This window comes from Rhinoraja longicauda, chromosome 18, assembly GCF_053455715.1.
Source record: "Rhinoraja longicauda isolate Sanriku21f chromosome 18, sRhiLon1.1, whole genome shotgun sequence".
Lineage (NCBI taxonomy): Eukaryota > Metazoa > Chordata > Chondrichthyes > Rajiformes > Arhynchobatidae > Rhinoraja > Rhinoraja longicauda.
The window spans coordinates 29581535-29602655 of NC_135970.1; the positions used below are offsets into that span (position 1 = coordinate 29581535).

At 44.6% G+C, this 21121-nt stretch overlaps 1 protein-coding gene across 1 annotated transcript; it reads right to left on the reverse strand.

Annotated features, from left to right (window-relative positions):
• Positions 1-5130: 5130 nt before the first annotated feature.
• Positions 5131-19035, reverse strand: taldo1 (transaldolase 1). Its single transcript, XM_078414834.1, has 8 exons — positions 18886-19035; positions 14321-14444; positions 10918-11025; positions 10533-10664; positions 10141-10316; positions 9045-9242; positions 7800-7945; positions 5131-5352 (listed from the first exon to the last, which is right to left on the reverse strand). The coding sequence occupies exons 1-8, from the start codon at positions 18983-18985 to the stop codon at positions 5320-5322; spliced, it is 1017 nt and encodes a 338-aa protein (XP_078270960.1). The 5' UTR covers positions 18986-19035; the 3' UTR covers positions 5131-5319.
• Positions 19036-21121: the final 2086 nt, after the last annotated feature.

Here is a 21121-nt window from a genome sequence, read left to right on the forward strand (position 1 = left end):
TCGTTGTGATTGGCGAATACAGGGAAAAAATGTTCTGAGTAACTGCCAAGATTGAACCTTGTGATATTTTGCAAGTATACTTAAGGCCAATTTAGGAGCAGAATTTAACCATGTAGGAGCTGTGACGCAAATTGCTTGCCCCGAGCAAACTGGAGGAACAGCACCTCATATTCCGCTTGGGTAGCTTACGACCCAATGGTGTGATCATTGAATTCTCCATTTATAGGCAACAATCCCGCCTTCTCCCCCACCCCCTCCTATTTTTCCTGTTTCCACACTCCCCTCTCCCCCCCCCCCCCCACCCTCCAAACTACAAAGGGCAAAATGTTGTGATATCTTCCACGATTGAAACAGTTATGAAATTTCATTTTTCACGATTCATTTAACCCCCCTTCCTATTCCAATCCTGACCTTTCTGTCCTGGGCCTCCTCCATTGCCAGAATGAGGCCACACGCAAACTGGAGGGATAGTACCTCATATTCCGCTTGGGTAGCTTATAACCCAACGGTCGGATCATTAGATTCTCCAATTTTAGGTAACGTCCCATCTCATCCGTTTTCTTCTCTCTATTTCCCCCCCCTTTCCTGATCCCAGTGCGATCCATTCTCTTATTATCTCACCCCCCCCCCTCCTTCCACCTATATCCTCCTTCCTGACTTTTCATTTCACTCCTCTTTCAAATCTCTTATCAATACCCTTTTGTCTCCTTTTCACCTCTATCCTTTGTCCATCCATCTACCAATCAACCCCAACCCCCCCCCACTCACTTGTATCCACCCATCACTTGCCAGGATTTGTCCCACTCCCACCACTTTTCCAGCTTTCTCTCCCCCACTGCAATCAGTCTGAAGAAGGGCCCCGAGCTGAAACGTCAATAGGCCTATCCATTATGATACTCATCTAGGAAATACTCTTATCATCTATCAAGCGTAGACTGGCCTCTTGGCTGGCATGGATGAGTTGGGCCGAAGGGCCTGTTTCCGTGCTGGATGAGGGTAAATAGAAGATGAACAGGAAACTTTTAAGAAAGTGTTTAGTTGTCATATGTACCAAAAATAGAACAATTAACTTCTTACTGGCAGCAGCATATTGGGCCTGTAAACACAGTACTCGTAGATAATGGAACATCACCGTACCATAATTGGCAAGACTTTGCAGAGAATTGTGGACACAGTCCAAATCATAATGCAAACCAACCTCCCTTCCATTGACTCCATCTACGCTTCATGCTGTTTCGGCAAGACCACCAGCATAATCAAGGACCAGTCTCACTCACTCCCTCTGCTCCCCTCTCCCACTAGACAAGAGGTACAGAAGTATGAAAACACACACCTTCAGATTTTCTCCCAGCCGTTATCAGGCAACTGAACCATCCTACCAACAACGAGAGAGCTATCACCTCACCTGCTATCTACCTCATTGGAGACCCTCAGACTATCTTTAATCGAACTTTACTGGATTTTATCTTGCACTAAACGTTATTCTTTTCATCATTTGCCTGCACACTGTGGACTGCCCGATTGTAATAGACAATAGATAATAGGTGCAGGAGTAGGCCATTCAGCCCTTCGAGCCAGCACCGCCATTCAACGTGATCATGGCAGATCATTCTCAATCAGTACCCCGTTCCTGCCTTCTCCCCATACCCCCTGACTCCACTATCCTTAAGAGCTCTATCTAGCTCTCTCTTGAATGCATTTAGAGAATTGGCCTCCACTGCCTTCTGAGGCAGAGAATTCCACATATTCTCAACTCTCTGACTGAAAAAGTTTTTCCTCATCTCCGTTCTAAATGGCTGGCTCTTAAATGCCTTCAGAAATGTTCTAAAGAACTACACAGGGCAATTAGGATGGGACTTTGCAAGTGATGTCATCACCCAAAAGGGGTTCACGTTGTCGATCTCCACGTGGTGAGCCCTGTCAACTGACCTCAGTCAGGCGAACGATAACAAACAGAGACATCAGAAGCAGAAGCAGCTTCATAACTTCTACTGCCTCAAACGCAAGAAGAAAATCTCCCAAAAAATGTTCATGATTCAACTCCAACATGGTTTTGATGGCAATTTAAACATTATTCCTGTGTAAGAAGGAACTGCAAATGCTGGTTTAAACTGAAGAGAGACACAAAGGGCTGGCAGCATCTCTGGAGACAAGGAATGGGTGACGTTTCGGGTCAAGACCCTTCTTCAGACTGGTCAACATTATTCCTTCCTGGTACTGGATTTCACTTGATTAGATAATCTCTGAATTCTTTTTTTTAAAATCCATTTTGATAAAAAGATGGTGGATGTGCTCATTCTTCAGTGTAGTTCACTTTAGGAACCCGTGGCTTTCTTTAGTCAGAGGGTGGCGAATCTGTGGAATTCACTGCCACAGACGGCTGTGGAGGCCAAGTCAATGGATGTTTTTAAGGCAGAGATTGACAGCTTCTTCATTCATATGGGTGCCAGGGGTTATGGGGAGAAGGCAGAATGTGGTTGAGAAGGAAAGATAGACCAGCCAGGATTGAATGATGTAGACCTGATGGGCCAAATGGCCTAATTCTGTTACTGGAACTTATGAACTTAACCTCTCAAACCTCCTACACCATCCAATGAGGTACGGCGTTCCCTACCAAACTTTATATTCCTGACGTCTCACTCTATCCCTTAAAGCCTTTGGGAACAAAAATCTAGCAGATTTGAAAAATAATAATTCTCTTGGAATTAAGGACCACAGATATAACAATGATCATTTCCTACCGATCATGTAAAATTATAACTTGATCGACAATAAACTCGGCTGCAATTTAAAATTCTATACATTGATTGTAAACTCAGCAATCAGCGAAAATGGTTGGAATTATCTTTATTAGTTCCAAAATTGGAGAAAAAAAACCATCCTCTATTCCAAATTTCAAGAGGTGCAGGGTCCCAACCCAACCTGTCCATTTTCTCCAGAGATGCTGCCTGACCTGTTGAGTTACTCCAGCACTTTGTGTCTTCCTCTATCTCTTAATTCTGCTCCTATGCCTTATGGCCTTCCCACCACCTGGTGTCCAGCACTGCATTCCAGCTGTGATCTGTGCAATTATAAACAAAGACCTTTCAGCTTTTCATGATTTTTTAATTAAAAGTTTTGTTCTATCCTATTTAGGTCTTGCCACTATCTTCATTCAAGTTAATTAGAGAACAACACTATGCCAACCCATCTTGACGAGCTGCTTAGTATAACCAAGTTATAACAGAGTAGTAGACATTGGTCTAGAAGTGTTAGTGCAACATCAGATTAAATAGCGCTGCATGGAGGAAAACAAAATCATAGCTCAGTATCAACAAACGTTGTGCCAGTCTGAAGAAGGGTCCAGACCCATAGCATCACCTCGTTGATTCCTACCTCAGATGTTACCCGAACTGCCGAGTTCCTCCAGCACTTTGTGTTTTGCTCAAGATTCCAGCAGTCTCTCTTTCCCCTCCCGTTTCTGGGAGAGTTAATGCCCAACTCAATGAACGTTTTGGTACAAGACATGTATACACCCTTAGCATTCTTTTCCCTGATAATTCAGGTTACCCAACTGATGTCAATAATAATGAACCTACGTTCTGCTCAAGATTCTAACATCTGCAGTCCCAATGTACCTCCACTGGATCCAAGATAGTCCGATTTATTCTGACACTACCAATGCAGCTCATTATCTCTTCCAACAGTCAGTCACTTTATCATACGCATAGAGTCCAATTACACTTCTAAGAAATAATATGCTAACCTTTAGCAGACTCGACAGTATGTATGGGCGGCCCAGTGGCAGAGTTGCAGCCTCAGAATGTCAGAGACCCAGGTTTGATCCAGACTACAGGTGCTGTCTGTACGGAGTTTGTACATTCTCCGCATCCATGTGGGTTTTCACCGGGAGTTCCGGTTTCTTTCTGCACTCAAGACATACAGGTTTGTAGGTTAATTGGCTTTGGTAAGATTGTAAATTGTCCCTAGTGTTTAGGATAGTGATTAGTGTACAGGATGATCGCTGGCTGCCCTGGATTCGGTGGGCCGAAGGGCCTGTTTCGCTAAAGTCTAAAGACTTTGATCGTTCTCTCACATTTACAGGCTTATTACAAGGTCCATGTTAAAGAAAAGGTGTTGTCCCAGTAGTAACCAAAATAATTTTCACTGGCTTTTATCCACCTCCAAGTTATGTCCAATTCAAATATTTAATTCGATTAAACTTTGCCTAGTGTTTTTGCTACAAAATGCAGTTTAAGATCCTTGAAATTTTATATAATGAAAATTCCATGCTAACCTCACTCACAAGACAATATTCTTATTAGGATTCAGACAGGAAGCAAGATGTGGTTTTAATACCGTATAAAATCAGCAGCATTCTTGATGATTTACACTATCCTCCAATTAGTGCAACTTTATTTTTAAAAACTCTAGATCAATAATCCATTCCAAATCAGTTATTTAATTTATTGAAAGATGCAGCGTGAAAACAGGCCCTTTGGCCCACTGAGTCAATGCCAATCATTTAGATTTTTTCTGTGTTATCCCACTTTCACATCTACTCTATACACAAACTAGAGCCAATTATTGCAGAGGACAATCAATCTACAAACCTGGATGCCTTTAGGATGTGGGAGGAAACCCACATGGTCCTGGGAAGAACACGCTGGGTAGCTTGCACCCCAGTGGTAGGAACATCAACTTCTCTAACTTCAAACTTTCCCTCTCTCTCCACCCCCTCCCCCTTCTCAGTTCTCCGACCAGTCATACTGTCTCCAACTACATTTTATCTCTGTACCGCCCACTCCCCTGACATCAGTCTGAAGAAGGGTCTCGACCTGAAACGTCATCCATTCCTTCTCTCCAGAGATGCTGCATGTCCTGCTGAGTTACTCCAGCATTTTTGTGCCTACCTTCGATTTGAACCGGCATCTGCGGTTCTTTCCTACGCAGACAGCACCTCGGGTCAGGATTGAACCCGGGTGTCTGGCGCTGTGAGGCAGCAGCTCCCCTGGCTGCACCACTGTGCTGCCCTAATCTTGGTTTGTACACACAAATGCCACATCTTGCTCCCCCTATCTGTGTGATGTGCATTGCAGCCAACATTTTAATTGGGGAAGAGTGGTGGAAATTCACAGGTCAGACAAGAAGTTGCTTTAATGATGTATTTATTAGAAAGAGTTGCTACAAAATGCCCAAGCCAGGGTTAAGCGGTCCAATTCCGGATACACCAATGCACAATGTATTGTGTTCCTTTTACACAATTGGTCAAAAAGAAAGTAAAACAAATTTTCAATCAAACCACGTGATTCAAAATGATCCAAGTGTGTGAGAGACTTCCTAGCATCCATTCTTGCCACCGAACAGCCGTTCCTACAAAGGACAGATTAACAAAATAAATCATAAAATCTGAAGTTAGGTACAATGTTCTTATGCCCTGGTAGTCTTGGAACACAAACACCACTCCCTTGCAAAAGAATCAACGCTCAGCTTACCTTTCAGGAATTTGTAAAACTACTGCTTGGGATACAGTGACAGCAAATGGTCCATCTTTTAACAGTTCTTTGATTAAGCCGTGCATCAATTTATTGATTTATTTAAACCATTTATTTATTTAAAATTCAAGACACATTACAAACTAAACCACAGTAAAAGATTAACTAAGTGATTGCATTGCAACCTGCCTCGAGATAATAATGACATAGAATTTATCCACGTACATTCACCTTACTGTGGACACACAGTACACACGTAGTATGGATAATCGTTAATGTGGTTCTCTCTCCATAACAGTGAAACTGACTATCAAACTTAGTTTGAGTTAGTTTAGAGACACAGAGTGAAACAGGCCCTTCAGCCCACCAAGTCCGCGCCGACCATTGATCATCCGTTCACACTAATTCTATCCTACACACTCGGGCCAATTTACAGAAGCCAACTAAACTACACACCTGCACGTCTTTGGAACATGGGAGGAAACCGGAGGACCGGTTTCACTGGCACTGTAAGGCAGCAACTCTAGTGCTGCGCCACTCTGCTGCTCTTTGTTATTTTCGGATAGTTCATAAATTAAGTGCACCACTTTGCAATGAAACTACTACCTCTTTTGATAAGCGTTATAAACACCATGCCTTAACGCATTTGTGAAGATTTATTAGTGATAATGTGGCCCTCTGGTTGGTTACTAAGCAGTGCCTCAAGTTTAAAAGAACCGTTTAACTAATGGATCCACTTTAAGAAAAAATGTTTTGAAATTTGATTACAACTGGTCAACTGGTCTTCTTTATTGAGCTAAAAGGCAAGATAACATGGGCATGCTGGAAAGAGAGAAGTTAAACAAAGACATCTGCTTTGTCCAAAAGCGTTAAAACTCTACAATGCCTCCTCTGGAAAAAGGAAACATTTCATGGCTGGATGTTAGATAATCCAGCAACTTGCCACTCTTCTAATGCACTGAAGATCTTCCATCGTCAATAAGTTTAAATACCGAAGGGTGCCGACCTGAAATGTCACCTATCCATGTCCTCCACAAATGCCACCTGACCCAACACTGTTTCTTTTTCCAGTAAGCCAACATCTGCAGTTCCTTGCGTCCACTCTGAAGTTAAATACTCTCCATTTGCCTGGAGGGGGAACAGCTCCGACACCATGCAAACACATTGCCATTCAAAACAATAGCAGCCTGCTTGACGAACGGCCCATCCACCAACTAAACATTCACTCCCTCGAGCACCAGCTCACCGTTGCAGCGGTGTGCATTGTTCTCAACATGCAGTGAAGAAGGGCCCCGACCCGAAACATTACCCATCCCTTTTCTCTAGCGATGCTGCCTGACCCAGAGTTACTCCAGCACTTTGTGTCTATCTTCGGTATAAACCAGCATCTGTAGTTCCTTCCTACACCGTGCACTCCTACATCAAGGCTAGCTGAACAGCAACACATACTGCAGTCTGCAACACCAGGTCAGCAGGCACGTGAGAACGCCATCATCAATCAGTTCTTGCTTAGGCTACACGCAGTCTTAAAGGGGGAATACAGGCCCACCATCGATTTTCCAGCACCCTTTATTCCAGAGCCTTGCCCGATTATCCATTTTGCCAGCCCAACACAGGTCACGGTCCTCGAGGGGAGTCCAACGGTCCAGGAATGTACCGTCGGGCCGAGATACCGACCCGTAAAGTTGGCCTCCGGTCGGCTATGGGAAGGGATCTGCCGGCTCCGGTCAGGGAGCTCCAGAGCCCCTGGCCACAGGGGCCAAACTCGACCCGGCGAGAATCCAGCCACGGAAGTCCCGATGAGGTTGAGATGCCGCCTCACCCGACTTAGGTGCCACATTGTCAGGGAGGAACTGTGGGGGGGAATTTCACGTTCGCTCGCGTAATTTTGGCTGGTTTGACGGAGGAAAAGGGTTGGTGGAGCCGCACAACTGCTCATTCAATGTGATTCAGTTCATATCCTGAGCTTCCTCACAATAACCCTGCAAACCCTCCCTTCACCACAGGTTCTGCACCAGTTCCAGGTGGAAGTCCACCACTACACACTTGTGGAAAATTGCAGACGGGAAACAAATGGTTTATGTAACAAAGTATAAAGCTGCTTTGTTGAAACCAGCAAACTATTTAGATGCAAAACGTGATCGAAGTTTCTAATCGGGGCCTTTTTTCGGCTGAAGAGACCCGACTTGAAATGTCACCCGTCCACGCCCTCTAGAGATGCTGCCTGATTCATCGAGTTGCTCCAGCACTTTTTAATAATAGTATAAGCTTCACCTGCAGTTTCTTGTGTCTCATTTAATGTCGCAGGCTTTCAAACGTACATACCTTAAGCATGTTTTCCAGCTTAACAGCATCAGCAGCAAACTTGCGGATCCCGTCAGACAACTTTTCCACTGCCATCTGGTCCTCATTGTGAGCCCAACGAAACTTCTGCTCATTCATTTCAACCTTTTGTATGTTAAGTGCTTGAGCTGCATAGAAGTGAAAGAATTGTTGGAATCTTTGGAAATTATATTGATAAATGATAGTTGCATAACCTAAGCCTCAACTGAACACGATGCACACATTTCAACCTCACGATCGCCTGGTACAAGAACATTGATTAGTTTAGTGATTCAGCACGGAAACCGAGTCCACGCCGACCAGTGATCCTGGACACTATAACACTATCTTACACACTAGGGACAATTTACAATTTTACCAAGCCAATTAACTTACAAACCTGTATGTCTTTGGAGTGAGGGAGGAAACCAAAGCACCCCGTTGTCAGGTCACAAGGACAACGAACAAACCCTATACAGACAGCACCCATACTCAGGATCAAACTGGGGTCTCTGGTGCTGGAAGCCAGCAACTCTGCTGCTGCACCACTGTGCTGTGATCTTGTGCGGCTTTGGTTTATAAACAAAATTAGTACAGCACTAATTAAAATCACGAAGTGCTAAATTATGAAGATCTTAAACAGGATACATTTGGTCTACATTTTAGAAAAATATGTAATTAAACTGACCAACATTATAACAAAGTTGTATATTGTTGAAATCTCTTGTATCTCTGGTATGCTGCATATTCAGAATATATTTCACCAACAATTTATGTTTAAAAATAAAACCAATTCTTAGTCTAGTTTATCTTTGTAAACGAGGGAGAGTTTTAACCAAAAGGACTTGGGGTGGCACAGCCTAACAGTTGCTGCCTTACAGTGCCAGAGATCAGGGTTTGATCCTGACTACGGGTGCTGTCTGCACGGAGAATGCACGTTCTCCTTGGGACCACCCGGGTTTTCTCAGGGTGCCCTGGTTTCCTCGCACATTCCAAAGAAGTACAGGTTTGTAGGTTAATTGACTTCTGTAAATTGCAAATTGTCCCTAGTGTGTCGGATAGCACTAGTGTACAGCGTGAATGATGGTTGGTATGGACTAGATGGACCGGAGCCTGTTTCCACACTGTACCTCTAAAGTCTAAAGTAAAAACTTAATACATTGAGCAAATTGTTGCTCGAGATTTCAGATTCAAGATTATTAATTGAAGGTTTGATTGACTTACTAATTCACATGGAAGAAAACATACCCTTTTTAACAGTCAAAGAAGGAGTTAGTTGTTCAGTGTCTTTGCAGAGTTCTTCCAGAAGTTTTGGAGAGATTGTCAGATAGTCACAGCCTAACAGTGCTTTGATTTCACCGGTGTTACGGAAGGAAGCTCCCATGACAATGGTCTTGTACCCAAACTTCTTATAGTAGTTGTAAATCGTTGTTACACTTTGTACACCTGTCGTCAAATGAGGAAGATAAACAGTGTTACAATGGTCTTCAAATCTTCAGATGCTGATAGGAAACAGGGTGGGTTGGTCGCTTACTAAAAACTGTTCCCATGGAGGGAAAATCCCCATCAGAAGTGCCAAGATATATACATGCATTAAAAAGAAAATGTGAGTGAGGATATAGTCATAGTCACACAGCATGGAAACAGGCCCATGCTGACCAACATGCTCCATCTACACTAATCCATCCAAGTCCTTCTTATCCATGTACCTGTCCAAATATATTTTAAATGTTGCTATTGTACGTGCCCCAACGACCCCCTCTGGCAGCTCGTTCCATATACCAACCACCCTCTGAAAAAATGCCCCTCAGGAGATGTGTGGTGCTAGTTTTTATTTAGAAACACAGATAGTGATGTTTATCAGGAACTTGCCGCCAGGGGTGGTGGTGGTGGAGGCAGATAAGATAGTGGCGTTTAAGACACTTTCAGATAAACATATGGATATGCAGGGATTGAAGGGATATGGATCACACGCAGGCAGATAAGGGTTGGTCTTGGCATCATATTTGACACAGACATTGAGGGCCTGTTCCTCTACTGTACTGTTCCATGCTACAATGTCTAGTGAATAAAACTATCATGGCTATATAAAACAATACACTAACGTTTAAGAAACATTTGGACAGGTACATGGATAGGATAGGTTTGGAGTGATATGGGCCAAACGCAGGCAGGTGGGACTGGTGTAGATGGGGCATGTTGGTTGGTGTGGGCAGGTTGGGTCGAAGGGGTCTGCTTCGACGTTATACGTCGCTATGACCAAATTATACTTTATGACCAAGTTACACCAGCATTTTGTGTCAATGACCAAATTATTAGCTAATGAGGGGCTGACAAGATGTACCTGGATCTTCACACCGTGTGTAGCTTTTCTTATCAGTGTTGGCCACATGCCAGTCCAGAATACGCCCCACAAACGGGGAAATGAGGGTCACTCCAGCCTCGGCGCAGGCAACGGCCTGAGCGAAGGAGAAGAGCAGCGTCATGTTGCAATGGATGCCGCACTTTTCCTCGAGGACTCTGAAACACACATGCATTCAGGTTGAACAACACCCACCCGCAAGCTGCTCACAATTCAGATATTGACTCCAGACCCATGGACCTTTAGCTGGTTCAGAAGAACTGTCAAATATTGCTCACAGTTCATGTTCAAAACCTGACGATCTTCCAAAATACATGCACTCAATTTGTGCATTTGACATTTGAAGTACTCCACACAGATACAGCAGCACTCACTTGCCAGCCTGAATCCCTTCCCAGGTGCTGGAAAGTTTGATGAGAATCCGGTCCTTGTTGATCCCTGCATCCTTGTACATCTGAATTAAGCGTTGGGCCTTCGTAACCATGGCATCTTTGTCAAATGACAGTCTACACATTTGAAAAAAGGTGAGCAAGTTATTAATCATAAACCAAGATTCAATTTGCTGCCCACTTGCTATTTTGTTGATCTTGTAGTACCCAAAAGAATTTTTTCGAGATCAACAAATTAGTTCGTTGCTACAGTGTTAGAAATTTGTATATTTAAAGCATCTGGATTAATCCACTAATTCCAAGGGGATATAAAAATGCACTATTTGCCTATTATAACTTCAATAATAACAACTACATTAATAATCTTTACCTTGCATCAACTTCAGTAGACACTCTGCCTGGAATTTTCTTCAGAATTTCCACGCCAAAATTGATATACAATTTGTCTATGACATTGGACATCTGTTCTTTATTAGATCTGGGGAAAAAAAAATTCTATTTATCATTCCGAGTAATAAATCCGAAGTAAATTGTGAAATTACCGATTGTTCAAACAATTCCATTTTTGTTGCAGAGCAGACTAACAAATGCATGGCATATAAAAAAAACCTTCAGCACTCTGATAAAGCTTTGTCTGTAATAAGCCTATAGGATTCAAGGAAAATTCAAGGTTAAAGTATTTAACTGCTCAGGGTAGCACAGCGGCCCAGCTGGTAGAGCCACTGCCTCACAGTGCTAGAGACCCGGGTTTGATCCTGAACCTGTGAAAAAAGACTAATTCAGTGACCGCGTAGGTATGGATTCAATGTTTGCACAGGCAAATAAGTTGATAATAGACACAAAATGCTGGAGTAACTCAGCAGGACAGGAAGCAACTGGAGAGAAGGAATAGGTGGCTTTTCGGGTCGCGACCCTTCTTAAGACGAGTCAGGGGAAAGGGGAGATATAGACAGTGATGTTGAGAGATATAGAACAAATGAATGAAAAATATGCCATAAAGAAACGATGATAAAGGAAACAGGCCATTGCTAGCTGTTTGCTAGGTGAGAACGGGAACCTGGTGTGACTTGGGAGTGGGAGGGATGGAGAGAGAAGGAGTGCAGGGGTTACTTGAAGTTAGAGAAATCAATATTCCAACCACTGGGTTGTAAGCAGCCCCACAAAATATGAGATGCTGTTCCTCCAATCCAAACACAGTTGTCAGTTTATAGTTAGGCTTAGTGCTTTGGTCACTTAATGGGTTCTTGCCGAGGTTGTACTGGCCTTTGGACAGACCTATTTGAAGGACCATCGTCAATTTTAGTCCCTGTCAGGAGCATGTATTTTCCTTGGAGCAGGGTGCAGGGCAAGAGTCCTGGAAGGTGAAGATTGTCTTTTCAGCAGCTAATGAGCTAGACTGACCTACATTTACTGCCGTTTACAAGAATTAAGATGTGATCTCACAAACATTCTAATAGAAACTATCAATGAAAGGTTCAGTGTAGAACTAGGGAATACAATCTCAAGATCCTGATTCTGCCGAGATATGGAGTTCCTGGAAATATAATTTTTAATAAATATTTGGAATCGTCAACTCAGAAAGCTCTATTACATTGAAATATCACCCCATTTTCAGCATACATTAAAAGAACAGAATTTAACAGGAACCCGAGCGAGAACTTCTTCACAGAGCATGAAACGAGCTGCCAGAGGCAAGTTCCATGACAACAAATATCAGAGCAATATGGACCAAGCACGGGCAAATTGGACTAGGATGGTGCACCTTGGTCAGCATGTTACAAATTGGGCTGAGATGCCTGTTCCCCTGCTGTACATGACTGTAAATCTAACAGATTATTTTTTGCCTGCAAACACAAGCAACCGAAATTCAAGCTGAATTCTCCAGAAGTTTCTGATGCAGTAATTTGTACACATTCCAAAGGTTAATAGGTGCAGGTTTGTAGGTTAATTGACTTTTGTTAAATTGTCCCGAGTGTACAGGATAGTGCGAGTGTGATCAGTGGTCAGTGCGGAGTCGATGGGTCGACGGGCCCGTTTCCATGCTGTATCTCTAAACTAATCTAAACTAAGATCAAGTCTTAGCATCATTTATTTTCTTTACTGCAGAAAAATATAACAAGGTGAATCAAAGAAAAAATGAGGGACAGCAAAAATAAAGAGAGTTGCAAGCAGAACATTTTGACGATCTTAAGAAAAATACCTCTACAGCCTTGACACATGGTGACCAAAGCTGAGAAATAGTCCTACTTTCTCATGCATTATAATAATGTTCGGCCACCTAATTACTAATTTTAATGGCCTCAAAGAACATTATCTTTTCACATTGAAATCAACTTATACCCTTACTATCCCAGATAAGGATTCAAAGGTTTCCCCATTTTCATGACAGCAAGATCCAGAATAACTTGGTTTAACTTCAAACATTTGCTCGAGAGAAATGTTAAGGGCAGCACGGTGGCGCAGCGGTAGAATTGCTGCCTCACAGAACCAAAGATCCAGGTTCGATCCTGACCGTGGGTGCTGTCTGTACGGAGTTTGGACATTCTCCCTGTGACCATGTGGGTTTTCCCTGGGTGCTCCGATTTCCTCCCACTCCAAAGACCTACAGGTTTTAACGTTACTTCGCCTTATGTAAAATGTAAATTCTCTCTAGTGTGCAGGCTCGTGCTAGCGCAGGAGGCGATTGCTGGGCGGCCCGGATTCAGTGGGCTGAAAGGTCTGTATCCATGCTGTATCTCACAAGTCCACAGTAAAGAAAGATGGAGTAAGAAGGTAGTGAATAAATGAGTGCCGGGGGTCCAAAACCTGGGACTTATTTTTCCAACTTTATTTGGAAGAATTGTCTCTTTTGGAATTGGATATCAGTCTAGCAGCCCGAGTTTCAAAACGATGGCACAGAGATACAATGTTCAGGAAGATCTTTCCGTCAGTGTTTGTGTGGAAACTGGTTTCTCTTTCAAATGACATTGCCAGAAAAAATAATAAGATGTTGTAGCAAAGATAAGTGGTTGGGAAACAAGGAAACATTTCAAAAACAAGAAGTGAAGCTGCTGTGGATAGCCAAGAATAGAAACCAAATAGTTAGCACAGCTCCACCCAGCAAGGCCACAGGCACTGGAAGCTGATGGTCTTGTTAATCATGTCAAAAGGATTAAAAACAACCTCTCTGCTCCAAGACAAACAGCACCAATGAGCAGATAACTCACTCAATCAGCATCACCAAGAATTTTCACATCAGCATTTTTGTATTTGTCCCTTTGATTGATTCGACTTACTTTATAAAGGCAGTTTTTAATATATTACGAATCCAACTCATGTTTTGCAGCCTGTATTAGATTATTTTACTCCCTTCTGCTTACTTCCATGACGCCCTCCATTTTGTCAAAGGATTGTATAGCCATACCCGAGAACACATTCTTGATAGCCAAGTAACAAGATTCATTGTTGTTTCTCAGCTGCAAGCTTGGTATTGTTTTATTGTTGTGCACTGAGATCCACTTTATTTTGCATGCATGTCAAATCATACCATACATCAACGTATTAGGTCATGCAATCTATTTATTCCCTCTCAAGCCCATTCTCCTGCCGTAACCCTGTGCGTGTTTGTAGGTTAATTGGTCTCTGTAAATTGCTCCTGTTGCGTAGGGAGTGGATAAGAAAGTGGGATAACATAAATTAGTGTGAACGGTCAGCGTGGACTCGGTGGGCCAAAAAGCCTGTTTCCATTCTGCATCTTGAAATAAAATTAGGTTTTGAGCTGAAAGATTTCTTACCCTCCGAGGTTCTTTCCATATTCAATAGCATCATCCAACAGTTTTGCATAGGCCGGCATCTGAGCGGCGGCAAGAATGAGTGAAGGGTTGGTTGTGGCATCTTGTGGTTTGTATGCATCAATGGCTGCATGCAAAAAGCAACAGGCTCAATCACTGGTTACAACACCATGCCAGGTTAAGCAAACACAAGGATCTAAAACACCACCAACCAAGGCATTCTCCCATTTGTTATTTTAAGAGGAAAGCTGCACACTAATTAATTGCACACTGCTATCTGACAGATGTTTTCCTGCAGATAAATGCTACTTAAAATGCTACTTAAGATGCATTGTTAATAATTCACCAATGCTTTTTTTGCAAAGTCAAAGTGACTAAGCGATTTTTATTTTGCCTGGATCGTGAACAACATGGTAAGGAATGCAGAAGAGGCTCATGTTACAACAGCAAGCAAGCTACAGCAAGCAATTATACATTAGTTGCAAATAATGATCAAAAAGTGTCATGTGCACAATTCATTATAGCCATGGATGGCAATTTATGTTAAAAATTAACTTCTCCGTATCCCTCCACACCAAACTCCATCAGTCCCTCTGCCCCATATCAGTCGTCATGAAAATAAAATTAATTTGAGAATGAGACACCTGCCAAATTCTTGTCCTCATCGCAGCAGCTAATTTCTGATTTTGCAAGTCATCACAACTCTGACTCCAACTCTCCTGCTTTTCTTCATTTTCAGCAGGGGTTTGATGGACAGCAATTACATTTAACTCAGATTAGAAATAAGATAACAAACTATTATTTGGACTAATACCACACTGAAAATAGATTTGACAGACAGTACTGTGATTATCAGGGACTCATTATGAGCAATGTTCAGCGGCGGTAGAGTTGCTGCCTTCCAGCGCTAGGGACCCGGGTTCGATCCTGACTATGGGTGCTGTCTGTACGGAGTTGGTACGTTCTCCCTCTGACCATGTGGGTTTTAGCCGGGTGCACCTGTTTCCTCCCACACTCCAAAGATGTACAGGTGTGCAGGTTAATTGGCTTCGGTAAAATTGTCTCTAGTGTTTAGAATAGGGTTAGTGCACAGGGCGATCGCTGGTCGGCACAGACACGATGAGCCGAAGGGCCTTTTTTCCTCACAGTGCATCTCTAAAATCCAAAGCAAATATTTCAGGGTTTTTTCTGTTCACAAAGTTATTAATAAGAAATAAAAGTTTATTGCTGACAGCTTCTAATGTTTTCCAGCATCCCGATGCATGTTCTAGTAAATTGGTAGTTGCTAGCTTTAATTTAATTTATTGGGGGAAGTGATAATCTACATCAGGCAAAGATCAATGATGCATCAAAGGGAGGCACAGTGGTGCAGCTGGTAGATCCTGACCTCGAGTGCTGTCTGTGCGGAGTTTTCATGTTCTCCCTGGCAGCATGGGTTTCCTCTGGGTGCTCCAGATTCCTCCCAAAATCCAAAGACATGCAGGTTTGTAGTTTAATTTGCCTTTGTAAAATTGCTACCAGTGGACAGAGAGTGGATTAGAAAATGGGAGAACAGATGTAGTGTGAATGGGCGATCGGTCAGCATGGACTCGGTGGGCTGATGAGCCTGTTTCCATGCAGTATCTCTAAACTAAACTAACACCATGAAAAGCACCAGGCAAAATTAAAATGACCATCCAAATGTTATTTTCACAGCGAGATAAGAATGACAAAAGAGGACAATTAGTCAACTCCTGAAACCATTAGTTTGCTTTTTAAACTGCAATGCAAGCTACATTCATCTTTTAATTTCCAATACAGATGACACTTTCAATTCAACATCAAAAACGTGCAAGTTATTCATTTGACAAACATCAAATCCTCCGTTAGATACAAAGGAAGAGCCAGAAATAAAATTTATGCTGCAGAAAATTTAATATTCACTCCTTTTCCACCTCTCCCCTCCACCCCCAAATGCAAGCAGTTTACTGTTTTATTTTTAGTAACTAGCCATCTGATTCAGATCCAATTAGTATCCATTGCCCCCTGTTGAAAATAAAATCTGGATGAGAACGTGAAAAAATAAGAAACACAGCCAGGAACTAAATAATGTGATAGGAACGAGTCCAATAATCTGGAATTACTTCATACGTTAACCAAGGTTGTGAAATAAAACTCTGCCCTGTTTGACAATAGTGAGCCTCATAACGCAACTCGCCCTCACTCTTAAGTTGGTTGCAACATACACCCCACCCCAGTGGTGTACAATAGCGGCTTTATACTACATCTTGACTGATCTTCTGATTAATTTTAATTGAAGGGTTACATGATGCAGTACAGACAGATGATGTCCAAATTATGAAATGAAATCGAGGTCAAGAGATATTCTTATTTTGAAATATGCTGCGTCTCGATTCCTCCTCTTTGATCGACAGATACAGCATGAAAACAGGCCTCTCGGCCCACGCCGACCATCGATCGCCCATTTACTAGTTCTGTGTCACCCCACTTTCTCATCCACTCCAGACACACAAGGGGCAATTTTACTGAGGGATGTGGGAGCAAACCAGAGCACGCATCATTCAAGTTTTTAAAAAAATCAGGAAACAAAATGTGCAACACAAGAAGAGAGGAGATCTTTAGCGAATTAGAAACATTTGAACAAAATATAGCTATTTACTCAGCCAGAAGCTGCCTGGCCTACTGAATTCCTCCATCTCAAGATATAAATGGGGTATTTTTAAAGCGGAGATTGATAGGTTCTGGATTAGTAAGAGCGTTAAAGGTTACTGGAAGAAGGTAGGTCAATGGGGTTGAGAGGGAAAAATAGATCAGCCATGGTCGAATGGTGGAGCAGACTTAATGGGCCAAATCGCCTAATACTGGTCCTATGTCTTATGGTCTTATATGTTATTTCAATGCAATGTCAATTTTCTTTTCTGAAACAAAACTGTTCGGGCATACACCAAGGGAATTTCACAGATGGGGCAGAGGGGAAAAAATGGCCTCCATGGTTTTAATCTTGACACAGTGGCACAGCCGATAGACCTGCAGCATCACAGCGCCAGAGACCCAGGCTCGATCCTGACCTCAGGTGCTGTCTGTGTGGAGTTTGCACATTCTCCTGATGACTGCGTGGGTTCCCTCCAGGTCCTCCAGTTTCTTCCCACATCCCAAAGACGTGCAGGTTTTTAGGTTAATTGGCCCTCTGTAAAGTGCCCCTAGTATGTAAGGAGTGGGTGAGAAAGTGGGATAACATAGTACCAGTGTGAACTGGTGATCAATAGTCAGTGTGGACTCGGTGGGCCAAAGGGTTAGATTATGTGCTGTATCTTTCAATCTTCTCATCGCATAACACAACTCATCTAAGATTTGGAGGGCAGGTGGCAAGAGGCAGTGTTGGTGCAGTGGGAAGACAGAACAGTACAGCACAGCAACAGGCCCTTCAGCCCACAACGTCTGTGCCAAACATGATGCCAAGTTTAACTAATTGCTTCTACCTGCAAGTGATCCATATCCCTCCATTCCCAGCATGTTAACATGCCCACCTAAAAGTCTCTTAAGTGCCACTATCATACCTGACTCCACTACCACTCCCAGCAGCATGTCCCAGTCACTCACCACACTCTTTGGGGGGGGGGGGGGGTGATGAGGAGGGGGGAGTGGGAGGAGGAGTGGGAGGGGGGAGTGGGAGGAGGAGGGGGAGTGGGAGGAGGAGGGGGAGTGGGAGGAGGAGGGGGGTGGGAAGAGGAGGAGGAGGGGGGAGTGGGAAGAGGAGGAGGAGGGGGGAGTGGGAAGAGGAGGAGGAGGGGAGAGTGGGAAGAGGAGGAGGGGGGAGTGGGAAGAGGAGGAGGGGGGGAGTGGGAAGAGGAGGAGGGGGGGAGTGGGAAGAGGAGGAGGGGGGGGGAGTGGGAAGAGGAGGAGGGGGGGAGTGGGAAGAGGAGGAGGGGGGGAGTGGGAGGAGGAGGAGGGGGGGAGTGGGAGGAGGAGGAGGGGGGGAGTGGGAGGAGGAGGAGGGGGGGGAGTGGGAGGAGGAGATGGGGGGGGGGGGGGAGTGGGAGGAGGAGGGAGTGGGAAGAGACATTAAGCACCCTGACCCTCTCGGCTCAGAGGGGAGGAAAGAAGAGGGAAGGCAACAATCTGAACCCTGGCCCCCTCCTCACCCCTCCGTCACCCTCTTCCCTCACCCTCTTCCCTCACCCTCTTCCCTCACCCTCTTCCCTCACCCTCTTCCCTCACCCTCTTCCCTCACCCTCTTCCCTCACCCTCTTCCCTCACCCCTCCGTCACCCTCTTCCCTCACCCTCTTCCCTCACCCTCTTCCCTCACCCTCTTCCCTCACCCTCTTCCCTCACCCCTCCGTCACCCTCTTCCCTCACCCTCTTCCCTCACCCTCTTCCCTCACCCTCTTCCCTCACCCCTCCGTCACCCTCTTCCCTCACCCTCTTCCCTTCCCTCACCCTCTTCCCTCACCCTCTCCCCTTCCCTCACCCTCTCCCCTTCCCTCACCCTCTTCCCTCACCCTCTCCCCTTCCCTCACCCTCTTCCCTCTTCCCTCCTCACTCCCTCCCCCTCTCCCCCCTCCCTCACCGTTGAAGTCGCCGGTGTCCGCCACCACCACGGTCAGCTCCTTGAGCTGCTGTAGCACGGTCGCCATGCGTTGCTTCTTGTTCTCCCCGGCCTCTGCCATGACATCGCCGGCCCGGCCCGACGCGGCCGCTCACTCCCACCAATGGGCGGCGCTTGGCAACCGCCCCCCCCCCCCCCCGCCGGCCAATCAGCCGGGGCCGCCGGGGCCTCCCCTCCAATCACCTCCCGCCCGGCCCTGCCCGCGGAAGCCGATTGACCGACGGAACGCCATTGTCGTGCGCACCAACCAGCAGTCGCTCTGAGAGCGCCTCATCCAATCAGCTGCAGGGACTCCGCGTCAGATCCGACCAATGGGCGCAGCTATGCCACTGACGTCAGCAATGGCGTCCCTCACTCCGCCCAATCAACGGGTGGAGCAGCCACCAGGGCTGCACCAATCGCGAGTGCCCAGGAACTGGGTGGCAACCAATGGCAAGCAGGGTGCGGGGCCTGCCAGCAGAGCGACCAATCACCCACAGCTCAGCCATGCGCGAATAGGGTAATACCAAAGATACTAGAGGAGCAAGATGGACCACTCCGTCAATATCAAAGATACTAGAGGAGCAAGATGGACTATTCCGTCAAAATCAAATATACTAGAGGAGCAAGATGAACCACTCCGTCAAAATCAAATATACTAGAGGAGCAAGATGAACCACTCCATCAAAATCAAAGATACTAGAGGAGCAAGATGAACCACTCCATCAAAATCAAAGATACTAGAGGAGCAAGATGGACCACTCCATCAAAATCAAAGATACTAGAGGAGCAAGATGGACCACTCCATCAAAATGAAAGATACTAGAGGAGCAAGATGAACCACTCTGTCAAAATCAAAGATACTAGAGGAGCAAGATGGACCACTCCGTCAACATCAAAGATACTAGAGGAGCAAGATGGACCACTCCGTCAAAATCAAAGATACTAGAGGAGCAAGATGGACCACTCTGTCAAAATCAAAGATACTAGAGGAGCAAGATGGATCACTCCGTTGAAATTGCCTATGCTGCAGTGTAGTACGCAAAGGAGCAGAACGGCCCCAATTTTGGTAAGCAAAACCCGCCGTTCGCTATGCCTCTCGCAGTGTAATCAGTGTTTTGGGGGAACAGTATGTGTGATGATACCATAAAAATGCAGAATATATTTCGCACCTCCACCAAACCTAGTGCGCTCCCACAATCTTCCATCCTCTCCTCCAGTCACCTGAAGGGTCCAGACCCGAAATGTTACCCATTCCTTCTCTCCAGAGATGCTGCCTGACCTGCTGCGTTACTCCAGTACTTTGTGTCTATCTTCCATCACCCTGTTCCTTTTCCCCTCTCTATACACTCACCACCACCCCCCCCCAATCCCTGAGTCCCGCATTTCCATTTTACCAACCCCATTCTCCTCTCCCACTGTCCCCTTTTCTCATTTCAGATTTACATTTCACTCCTCCTCTTCTCTCCTTATCAGACACCCTTTTGTCTACTTTACCCATCTGCCATTTCAATCCCCCCCTCACCTGTATCGACCAATCACTTAAAAAAGGGACGCAAAGTGCTGGAGTAACTCAGCAGGTCAGGCCGCATCTGTGGAGAACATGGACAGGTGACGTATCGGGTCGGGACTCTTCTTCAGAGATGCTGCCTGACCTGCTGAGTCACTCCAGCTTTTTGTGTCCTTATTTTTGTAAACCAGCATCCATAGTTCCTTGTTTCCCTCCTATCACTTGCCAGACATTGTCCTCTCTTTTTCAACTTTCTCCACATCCCCTCCCTCCAATTACAATCTAGTCTGAAGAAGAGTCCCGACTCAAAACATCGCTTCCAACGATTCAATCTGACCCGCTGAATTACCCCAGCACTTTGTATTTTGCTTTTTCTATCGTTTGCTTGCCCATCCCTTTAAATAAATGCAATTGCTTTCACCACACCCTGTTGTACTGGATTCCACATTTTCATCATTCTTTGACTAACTGTTCCTTTGAACTTTATGTCATATATTATCAGAAAAATTCCAATGGCAGGGATTTGAAATATTTGCATATTTAAATTATTTCTAAACATTTCAGGATTGTGCAGAAGTCATCATTATCTTTTAAATTCTTTGAATGACAACCCTCAGCCTTGACATATAGTAAGAAACCAAATTAAGGTAAACTAATGCTAAGCAACGTTGTCTGAAATCATAGAGATAATTGAAACTGAATTTGGTT

Bases quoted from the DNA above. Each gene is read 5' to 3' on its own strand.
- taldo1 (XM_078414834.1), bottom strand. From the start codon at position 18,985: ATGGCAGAGGCCGGGGAGAACAAGAAGCAACGCATGGCGACCGTGCTA. The intron at 10,665-10,917 runs GTAAAGATTATT...TCAAATGTGTAG, and splicing joins TCTACTGAAGTTGATGCAAG to ACTGTCATTTGACAAAGATG. The intron at 9,243-10,140 runs GTACATCTTGTC...ATTTGACGACAG, and splicing joins CACACGGTGTGAAGATCCAG to GTGTACAAAGTGTAACAACG.